The sequence below is a fragment of the Haliotis rufescens genome, unplaced genomic scaffold, assembly GCF_023055435.1.
Source record: "Haliotis rufescens isolate VD_foot unplaced genomic scaffold, xgHalRufe1.0.p SCAF_9, whole genome shotgun sequence".
NCBI lineage: Eukaryota > Metazoa > Mollusca > Gastropoda > Lepetellida > Haliotidae > Haliotis > Haliotis rufescens.
The window spans coordinates 27,985,964-27,997,716 of NW_025964383.1; the positions used below are offsets into that span (position 1 = coordinate 27,985,964).

General features: G+C 41.9%; 1 protein-coding gene across 1 annotated transcript; it reads right to left on the reverse strand.

Annotated features, from left to right (window-relative positions):
- Window positions 1–8,297: 8,297 nt before the first annotated feature.
- On the reverse strand, window positions 8,298–11,735 carry LOC125377439. The gene is made up of 2 exons (XM_048390888.1): window positions 10,029–11,735; window positions 8,298–8,329 (listed from the first exon to the last, which is right to left on the reverse strand). Exon 1 carries the CDS (start codon window positions 10,876–10,878, stop codon window positions 10,135–10,137), a length of 744 nt encoding a protein of 247 aa, XP_048246845.1. The 5' UTR covers window positions 10,879–11,735; the 3' UTR covers window positions 8,298–8,329; window positions 10,029–10,134.
- Window positions 11,736–11,753: the final 18 nt, after the last annotated feature.

An 11,753-nucleotide genomic window follows, 5' to 3' on the forward strand; every position in this document is an offset into this window, starting at 1 on the left:
ATATATATTTTCATCTCCATGATACACCAACAGATTCTCATTTTATATCAAGTGTATATTTAAATAGAATGCGATATGTTTATCCCTAATAAACGTTGAGTAGCATAGGTTTGTTCACATAAACAAACGGAACTGCAGATATGTCAAGAACTCCCACGCATGTAAATACAGCCATGTCTGGTTCCTCCACATTCGTCAAATTCGCTGTGCAGAGTTGCGTCCCTTGGGCAAGCCAGAAACCTAAGATTGTGGTTTCAAATCCTGGCTTGCCCCGAGTTTGTTTCTAGGTTTGTCAGCACCATACCCATGCTCATGGGTTTCACCGAAGTGGTAAACGTCTGAGACCGTCATCACTTCACATCTTACCTGTAAAAAGCGGCGTTAAGCTCAACTCCTTCCCTCATTTACCCACGGACAAATGCAGACATGGTAATGGGTGTCATAGTAATTGTAAAGTGCAGCCCGCCAAATCCCAGACGGAATCACGTCAGTGCCAAAGACTCCACAAGTAGCCTTATGAATGCCTCCACGTGTGCTTGTGATAATGGACAGATTATATTTTACCAGAAGTGATGTCTGTGATTATCGATGCCAAGTCTCCATCAGACAAACCAACAGCTTGGACAAGGTTTATGTCAGAGGTGTCGAGTTGTGGACTGAACATGATGTGAGTTCCCTTTGTTGGAGGATTGCATTTTTGTGGATGAAAGAATCATTGACTTTGTTTGTAATATTCAACATCAGGCCAAACTTGTTTAACTTGCTTTACGGAACTTAACTGTCGGTAGGTGAGGAAAAAATGCACAAATAGGCTGGTAAAATACTGAAATCATCTGTTGGCTTCCCTTGTTAGTTTCCACCTCTTGTTAGTTTCCACCTTTTGTTATCTTATTACTTTTGTTGTTCTTACATGTACATATATATGCTCTCTGCCTCGTGTCATTCATTCACCTGATGTAGGATTAAGCATATGCTCCGAAACGTTGTGTTCCTCATAATAAAGAAATTGACATCCATAAATTCTGTATCACTTCTAAATGCCTTCCAAAGACCCAAACCTTTTTCGATTATGAGGGTACTATACGCTATCAGCTTATCGGCGGGATAAACAAAGAGCAAATTCAGAATATTGTTTTGATTCAATCAAATTTACAGTAAAGTAAATTCGTAAAGCAAGTTAAAAAGAGCGTCTCCTGACATTTTGCGAAGTGTGTGGCTGGATTTAATTTGTTTCTTTTGCGTTAACCTATATTTAGATATTTACAGATTCGTGATAACGTCAGAATCATCTGGATCTGTGATCTGTGTGACCTCATGAAATTAAAAGAGGGGTACCTATGACCAATGAGGCATGGCTGTCGCTATGTCGTAGTGTATCAGAAGGAATCCCTGGTACGATATAACAAACCAAAGGGACCATTAGTGTTGTTTGTTTCTTTTGGTGTTTGAATTAATACTCTAGAGTATGTTGGTTGTGATCGTTTGTTGTATTCAAGTGTGAGTATGAAGTGTAATGGTGTACCTGCTGTTTTAGATACATCACCTGTTACCTTTATGATCTCATCTCGATTTCCTGGCATGGTGGGATTGTTTGTTTGTTGTTTTACGCCGCACTCAACAATATTCCAGCTACATGACTGCGGTCTGTAAATAATCGAGACTGGACCAGACAATCCTGTGATTGATATCATGAGCATCGATCCACGCAATTGGAATCGATGACATGCTTCAACCACCCTATCTTCTGACATCTGTTCAAAAAGGCACCAGACACAAAATGTCTTGTGATTATCTAGTACAGTTGGAAGCTGATCCGCAAAGGTTCTTGCAACGATGACATGACGGCGGTCTGTAAATCATCAAGTCGTATCATGAAATATATCCCAATTATCGTTTGGGATCAAAGTCATATTACCTCATCTGTTTTTATATCAAAATGTCTGTTGAACCTATGAATAGTACACGAATTTATTCCGCTGTCCTTTCTGTGGGTCGGCTGTTTTAATAGTTATTTGTTGTGTTTGAATTATTAAGTGCCACATATAATCTTATCCCTTAGGCGAGTAGCAGAATATCTATACACAGCGTCGTTATTGATGGGTCACGCAGATTATGAGGGATAAAAGTATTAAAAAACGTCGCATTTTCAACTTCTAAGAGTGAAGTTCAGTTGCATCTGGAATGATCCATTTAATTCCCAAATTGACTGTTTCTTATGTATTGCACATGCATGGGCTAAACCGCTGGTTGTGTTCAGACGTGTGCTCTGGGTAGCTTTTTCAATCACCTTCAATCTTGCACTTTTCATTGTGTTTAATAGTCATCCATTTGTCCAGCATCCAATCAGTATGACATGGGGGCAAAAACAAAATGTTTTTGAACAGTTAATCACCTTTTTCTGGTGTCACCCGCTGTGATATTTGTGGAATATAGCAAAAACAGGGTAAAATCAAACTCGCTCACTTAACAGTTAACCACATTGTCTACACTGACACATGTTGGCAAATGTTCATGTTTGACACCCTACAAACCTTGATTACCCTTCAAAAATGACGCTGAGTGTATAATTTCTGCGACGTCTGAAATACGCCTTGGTTGCACCTTGTTCTTTTACAGGATTATCTCCCTGCTCATCTTGAGATTAGTCTTTATGTTACATAACTGGATCAGTAAGAATCTCATTTTGTGTTTGTTTGAGGTTGTTGTTTTCTGGACACAGTAATTATTGTTGTTGTATCATGTACTTTTTTTCACTGAGATTCCCATATATTTTAGTAAACATGTTTGTACTTGACTGTTTCCTGTACTTGATTGCATAACGTTATTTGACAATCACTCTCAGCACCAGTGCCAGTTTGGACAGCCACGCGATGTCACACTTTCAGCTACTATAATTGGACTTCAGTTTTTCGGTGTTTGCCCCGTGTGTTGGCCGTAACAACAAAGAAAGTGTTTGCAATGGAGTGCCCGTTTTAAGTCTGTGTTGAAGGTTCTGTACGCAGGGTATCACAGAGAGCTTGACGATCTATTTATTACGTAATGAAGAAATCATGACAATATGTTGTTTCCAGAAGTAGAATCTCTGACTTCTCTGACTTCTCCGACTTCTCCGACTTCTCTGACTTCTCCGACTTCTCTGACTTCCCTGACTTCTCCGACTTCTCTGACTTCTCCGACTTCTCTGACTTCTCCGACTTCTCTGTTCTCTGACTTCTCCGACTTCTCTGACTTCTCCGACTTGAACCATGGTTCATGGTTGATATATAATTTCTTTATAATTGTGCATATTGTATAGTTGCGTCAGTTTTACTTGTTTAAATGCATTTTAAGAACAGCCAGTGAATTTCTGGCTCGGAATCAACAGCAAAGACAATAGTGTGACGTCATCGTCATGGTTGAAATAAAAGGGTATAACCCTGTTTCAAAGGAACTTCTCCAACTGGCAATAATGAGACCAACAGCTCGCCCGGACACGATGCTTACATGGCGGCCAGCATCCCCTTGTCCCCGAGTCCTGGTACCAACAGCATCTCAAAAACAAAGGCGTGTGTGCAAGTGTCAGGGAACTGCTTGTAGCATTGTGAAGGGGATGTTGAGTGATGAGTGAGTGAGTGAGTGAGTGTGGTTTTAAGCCGCTTTTAGCAATATTCCAGCAATATCACGGCGGGGGACACCAGAAATGGGCTTTACACATTGTACCCATGTCGGGAATCGAACCCAGGTCTTCGGCGTGACGAGTGAACGCTTTAACCACTAGGCTACCCGACCGCCCCGTTGAATGATGAATGAGTTGTTTCATAATAGTAAAATAGTAAAAATAACACAGAGTCTGGCTACAGTGCTAATTTATACGAAACTAATTAATACCGATTCCCTACATAAAATAAAAACGACAAAACCCTTCCCCTTTTCATAAGAAATCTCTATTTGAGAGTCCATTTGACGATTTTGATGTCATGATCACGTGTTTATGAATCTCTATCAAATAGTGATGATACTAGGTTTTCGCGAAAAGGCTAGCATGTCTTGGCCTACCGGGAGCATATGGTATTTCATTGTAAAGGCACTGTTAGTGTTTCACACGTTGTTTTCAAAAGTCGTAGATTCTCATTCTTATGGCCGTGAATATGTCTGTACAACAAATTCCAAACATGGAGTTTCCCCCATCAACCAACTCGAGCAAGGCTGCGTTATTTATGATGGGTTCTCCTGAAAATGTGCTGCTGTCATCATCGTATTTTCACATTAAACCACTGAATGGAAACATACTACCAATACAATACAATCCAAGAAGAGTTGTGCGAAGGATTTTAATTCAGATGGACTTCAAAAGCATCTACGGCGGAGTCATATGTTCTTGCGTAATCACTACTAGGGCTGGGACGAGTCCAAATTTACCCGACCCTACCCGGGTACCCGTTGTAGGTCTCAAGAGGTAGGTACAAACTGTCCGACTGAGAAAAGTTTGACCGTAGCCCTGGCAAAATGTGTTAGATACATGTATAAAACGATCTGGTGTATACACTGAAGTTGACTGAAGTTGTTTTTTTATTCAAACATACAAAAGTCAGACGGAATGGGCGTAGTAGTTAGAAAGAACTGCGAACATTAGTGACTTGTAGTTAAAACATACAGTCCAAGATAATTTTCAGCTGACCAATTATTATTCTGCTGAGCTAGTCAGTTCTGATTAACTTGACAGTCGCTATGTCAGCAATTAGGCTGCTTATATAAGTACGTCAGCTGACCAATATTATTCTGCTGAGTTGGTCAATTATACAGTGCAGTTGCACGACTATTCAGTGCAGTTGTTAGGGCTCACAAAATGCCCATGGCAAATAGTGTTACACAATGTGTTGGACAGTATTATTAAATTCATTTCATAATCTACATTTCATATTTACATTTTGATGCAAATTATTATTATGATTATTATTATCAATAAAGATGTCACTAACCGACACTAAGGTAGTAACAATGAGCGGTGCACTTTGTGTCAGCGGCTCTTTTGATGTTTATCATGATTATTTGCATATTCCCACATGCAAGGGATCGGTGACGGTTTTCGGTCGGAAGTGACAACATCAAGTCGGCAGCTTGCCTTATAAACACTTTTGCTTCATACGGGTTCAAGTATGTATTTGCCAGGTCAGCATAATATGGTAGCGGTTGTTTTGTTGGTGCCCTAGAGCATCTAGCTTATATCTAGCAAGGCAAAGGGTGAGGCCTTCCTTTCTGTGCCCGGAGAGAGTGAGTGAGTGAGTGAGTATGGTTTTACGCCGCTTTTAGCAATATTCCAGCAATATCACGGCGGGGGACACCAGAAATGGACTTCACAGTCAAAATATAAGAAAATGTATAATGCATGCTTCTTTTTGATTGCTCGTTGTTTAACGTCGCACGCCGAAGCTGAGATTGCAGGATCAAAAGCCTTAACGAACAACTAGTCAAAATGAGTGAACGAATATGGTTTTACGCCACTTTTAGCAATATTCCAGCAATATCACGGCGGGGAACACGAGAAATGGGCTTCACACATTGTATCCATGTCAGGAATCGAACCCGGATCTTCGGCGTGACGAGCGAACGCTTTAACCACTAGGCTACCCTACCGCCCCTTCTGTGCCAGGACCAAGACATATTGCTACGGTCACCTGACACGGATTTTCATAAATATAAATAACAATTGAGGAGTGTCGTAGTTGCAATTCGGACATGTGGCGGACAAAAAAGGTGCACTGGCGATCAACAGTTGGGACCACATGGTAATTAGCCTTTGCAATTAAATGTTCACTTAGACAGAGGCTGTCACGAATAGGTAGCTGTGACAGTAGCCAGGAGAGACCAAACAAAGAACTGCTTTGTCTGACAACACAGTCACTTTATGCATTTCATATGAAGATGAAAACGTCTTGGCGATGTCTGAAAACATGGAAGCAGACTTTAGTTGAGCCAAATGCCAAATGAGCAAACACGGAAAAACTAATATGTATCGCATAAGAGTGAGTGAGTGAGTTGGGTTTAACGCCGCTTTTAACAATATTACATTTATATCACGGCGTGTCAGCTTAATGTGGAAGGAAAGCCCAAAGTGATGCAGGTCTCAGACGTTTACCACTTCGGTGAAACCCACGAGCACGGGTATGGCGCTGCCAAACCTAGAAACATAATCGGGGCGAACCGGGATTCGAACCCTCAATCATAGGTTTCTGGCGTGCCCAAGGGACGAAACTCTGCCCAGCGAATTGCGGCGCCTTAGACGACTTGGCCACCCGTGCCCCCGTGTCGCATATGAAAGAAATGTGATGTTATACGCCAAAGGTGCACACAAAAAGACCAACTAGCTAAAACACGAGGGGCGGTTGAAAAGATCTGAACTTAAATAGGATGGACTGCTTTGATGGCGTTGGTTGTCAGTTATGGTTCAACGTAATCCAATCCAAGGTTCACACACACACTGCTAACGATGCTGAAGTGTCTGGATCCAGCAGGTGTAGACGACTTACGCCTGTTGGTGTATAAAGTCCCCCACAGCAGAAATGACGTCTTCATCATTTGCATTACCCTTGCCCAACAGTCCTCTCTTCAAGATTGGGAAGAGGTAGAATTAAACGAGACTTACCTGTAAGTTGAAGTTTGAATGGGGTTCTGCTACGTCACTGGAATGCTGGAGGTTTACATGAGATTGCGCAGTGCGATCGAGCGGCAGGATTCAAAGTATGCTTGTGACACCAAGTGCCACTACAGGTACGAGGGAGGGATGCGGAGGGCATGTAAACCACCAGCATTCCAGTGACGTAACAGAACCCCAATCAAACTTCAACTTACAAGTAAGTCTCGTTTAATTGTTTAATTCTGCTACGTCACTAATGCTTCCGGTTCCCATGAGATTTTAAAGCCACTTGGTGGCACAAGTCCTATCTCAAGAAATAAAATACAAGGTCAAAGTTCAGTATATTTATTTTTTGAGTTTCAGCAAATTCAACAAGATTTGCACAAAATTGGGAAACATGTATGCATAAGCATGACAACCCAACGAAAGTTGAAACTGGTATTGAAGCCAACATGGCACAAACTAAAAACTGCTAATCACAACCAGCAGGTTGTTTGCACATAACTCCCAACAGTAGTAATTCTATTCACCTGCCGATGTTGACACAATTGTCTTGTACATACGACTTGTGTCGTTCGGCAGTGTTTCTATTGGTACATTGGAATGTCTAACAAAAGTTTTTAAAATGTCATTCATTGGCACATTTGCTTTCTTAGCTGCCGATGTGGCTGCAGCTCTCGTACTATGAGCTGCAAACACAGAAATGTCAATACCCGCTTCTTCAAGAACAGTCCTAATCCATCTTGCTATTGTGGATCTTGTTACTTTCTTATGGGGTCTCTGGAAACTAATGAGCAGCTGGGTTTCACTTCCTCTAAACTCTGCAGTTTTGTCCAAGTACAAGGACAGAGCTTGATAAACACATAACACATGATCAGTTTCAAATTTTTCTACCTTAACAAAGTGAGATTTTCGTAATGGATTTCTCTGTTTAAGCAGATCAAGCACAAAAACAATCTTGGAATCTGAAACTTTCATATTGCTAATCTGTAATGTCTGAAGTGACTGGAGTCGGTTGGCTGTAGCCAGAGCCAACAGTGCAGTAAGTTTTAGAGTAAGTTCTTTCAATGTTAGAGTTGAGTTGTCTCCCCGGCCCTGGACTGTAAATACTTAAAAACAAGAGACACATCCCAAACTGAGCTGTATCTAGACCTAGTTGGTCTCTCATTAAAAACTCCGCGCAAAAATCTGCAGATCAATGCATCAGAACCAACATTAACATCACAACTAATAGAAATCAAAGCTGACACAGCCGATCTCGCTGTATTCAATGAGCTATAGCTTAGTCCTTGTTTATAAAGCTCGCTAAGAAAACCTAACAGTCTCTCTACAGACACCTGAAGGGGATGACCATCCCTTTTATTACAGAAAATTTCCCATCTGTGCACATGGACTGTGTACTGTCTTTGTGTAGATTCCTTCCATGATTTGAGGATGACGTCGCCAATCTCTCTCGGAACGCCACGCTTCTCCAGCGCTTTCCTGACAAGCGACAGGCTAGAAGTTGGAGCTTTTTCCTCAGTGGATGTAGAGCTCCATTGTGAGGAAGGCTGAGGAGATCCATCCGCCATGGTATCACTTGGGGATAATCCACAACCATGCTCATCGCTACGCTGTACCATGTCTGAGTGGGCCAGTTCGGGAGTACCATTATCGCCTCCCCCCCCCCCCCCCCCCCCCTCCTTCTGAAGTTTCTGCAAACACTGGCTGATCACACTGAAAGGTGGAAAAATGTATGCGTAGAAGTTATGCCATGAAACACTGAAAGCATCGACATACCTAGCTGATGGATCAGGCTTCCAAGATGCATATACATCTAACTGTTTATTCAGCCTTGACGCAAACAAGTCTATTTCAGGTTTATTCCAGAGCTGAGATAACGTTTCAACGACCTGTTTGTTGAGCATCCATTCCGTTTTGTCATCGAAAATCCTCGATTCTGAATCTGCTATGATGTTTTTTGACCCAGGTATATGGCTTGCAGTGACCCATATGTGCCTATCAACACACCATTGCCAAAGTTTTCTGACAGTCCTGTCACATGATCTAGATTTACTTCCGCCCATTACATTGATGTAGACGATTGCCGTTGAATTGTCTATAAAGAGGTGGATGTGACAATTGAGTTTGTCACTACATAGGGCCGGCAAAGCATAGAAAGAGGCCAAAATTTCCAATTCATTTATATGACACCTCTGTTCATCCACAGACCATCTACCGTTAGTTCTCTTACAACCAATGTGACTACCCCATCCTCCATTGATGCATCCGAGTACAAATCACAAACTGGGTCAGGTATGATGATTGGTTTGTTTGCTGTTTTGGCATTATGTACCCACCATTCCAAATCCGATATCATCATTGTGGTAATGAGCATAATGTCTGAATAATTCCCTTTTGACTTTCTCAGTGCATCTATCTTTGCATTTTCTAAGTTCCGATAATGCAGCGGACCAAATTGTACCCCAGGGAAACTGCTCACTAACAGTCCAAGAACATGAGCCACTTCAAGGATTGTTTCTTTAGTTTTGCATGATAAAGATTGACATGCATTAGCAACTTTAATTGCTTTTTCTGCTGGTAAGGTTACTGTCATGTCAACAGAATTTAGAAGGAATCCCAGAAATTCAATTTCTTGAGAGGGGCTAAATTGGGATTTATCGGCATGAATGATAAAGCCTAGATCTTGCAACATGAGAGCAGTTTCCTTTACATTCTGTGAACATTCGACAGGCGAGTCACCCTCGAGGTAAGAGTCATCAAGATATGGCACAACTAAACAACCATATTGTCTTAGAGTAGCAAAGACTGGTTTGAGTAATTTAGTAAACTTTTTAGGGGCACAAGCAACCCCATTTGGTAAACATGTGTACTCATACAGTCTATGTTTCCATTGAAAGCGAAGATATTTTCTGTGTTTTGGGGCAATGGGCACAGAATAGTAGGCGTCTTTAAGGTCAATACTAGCCATGTAACAGTCTGGGGTCATTAATCGGACTGCAGACCCTAAAGTGTCCATTTTGAAGTGCTCATATGGGATGTTTTTGTTGAATTCTTTTAAAGTCAAAATCATCCTATAAGTGCCATCTTTCTTAATTCTAGTGACTATTGATACACATTCCCCCTCACAATGATCAGTTTCCACTAAAACTCCGCTTTCTATCAATTTTGTAATTTCCTTGTCGACATGAACTTCTTCACCTCTAGATAATCTATTTTTATTTGCATCAGGAATTTCTGGGGTACATTGGTCATCGATAAAATCAATATGGCAACCAGTAACTGTATCTAACACAGCGCTGTCTGATGTAATTTCTGACCATTTATGAATAAAGTGTTGTATTCTACCCGCGTAGAAATCAGAGTGAGGAAGAAGTGAAACATCAATATTTTCTGAATTATGTCTCATGATTACCTGGGTGTTTGCAGCTGTCGGGGTTTCACTAGACTGTGCTACTGGCTCTGGCCGTGCTTCATCAGTCTCTTGTTTTCCCTGAAGGCTGCGTATCCACCTCTTTTGGCTAAAAAAGGCTGATATGGTCCACTCCTGTATGGCCTGTGTCGTGCTCGTCCGGGATAGCGACCTTTATATGGAAATCTACTCGGACCCCTTGTGAATGTGTTGTAGTCCCTGGGTCTAGCCTTGTTAGCAGCTTTGCAAGACTTTTCAATGTCCTCCAACTTTTTTGTGGCTTCACCACTTTAGTTTTGATCTGGTCATGAATTGTGACAAGAAACTTATCACCATGACTTGTGGAGGGTGTACTCTGACGGTCCCCTTCACAGGTATTTAACAATCTCTCAATCTTGTCGTCAGTCTTGTTTTCACACGCATTCGTCTTTAGGGGTTCGTCATCCCCATCGACGTACTCATCTTCGTAATGCATGTAAAAGGCGTCACTCTCAGTGCCATCTTCATACTCATAGTATGGCTTGTCAGTAACTGACTGCTTTAGTTCGTCAAACCCTGCAGTGATTGATGATTTAATGTCTGAGATCGAATCAGCAATCAGTTTACCAAAGTAAAAAAACTCGCTACGCAAGTTTTGTTGATCAGGCGCTGCCATATTGGTATCAGCGCCACCTCGTGGTTGTTCTGCAGTCACCTCGCCCGAAAAAAGATGTTTAGAGCTGGTTTCAAGCGAGTCACTGCCTCGCAGTGTCTCTTTGGGGTGTGATTTAGGCCCTGATTTAGTTTTGTCTGCATGTTTACCGCCAGGTATAGCCTCGCAGTGTCTCTTTTGCTGTGATGCGTTAGAGGCCATGATTCGAATACAGGTTACTGTGTTCAACAGGTGTACACTCACGTGTACGTTTCACTCACTAAAATCGACAGCGTCGATAGTGAAAAGTTAATAAAAGGCGTCACACTAACACGTAGTGCAACTATAGTCATCAATTACGAAACTTAGCCACCTCGTGACTAACGAAAATCACAAATTTGTGCTGTGACCGACCACGTCAGTCCTACCATCACTCAAAGCACATGGCGCACTGCCGCTCGATCGCACTGCGCAATCTCATGGGAACCGGAAGCATTAGTGACGTAGCAGAATCCGATGGTGTCTCTTGAATACCGTGTTCAATGGGTTCAAAGCCAAAGTCAGTGCAGTGAAGCCATGGCGACAGCAGACTTGTGTCCGTTTGGCCACGACGTCTAGCCTTGATATTCTCACGCAGTAGGATTCCTTTCGTCCCATTTGAACATTTATTTCGGTATCTTAGACTATTACTTCGACAGATAATTATCTCAGTGATTTGTCCAGACTCCGGATGGTTAAATCTGACTCGATTGCCGACATACAAGGGCGACGCACGCACGCACGCACGCACGCACGCGAGCGCAGAGACACAGACACGATCCAATGTGCAAATGTCTCTGAGTTTTCTTTAAGACTGCATTCCTCGAAACATCTTCCATAAAATAGAATAACAAAAGCAACAAAACACTTTCCATAAGCATTATAAATCAAGAGTTTGTTTTCCGATTCCGACCAAATCGTGAGTGTTTATGAATCACAATCACAAACAGTGATGTTACCAGGTGTTCCAATTGCGTGGATCGATGCTCATATAGCCTGAATATTGCTGATAGCGGCGTTAAACAACAAACAAGAAAAGGTGAGCATATCCCCCCCCC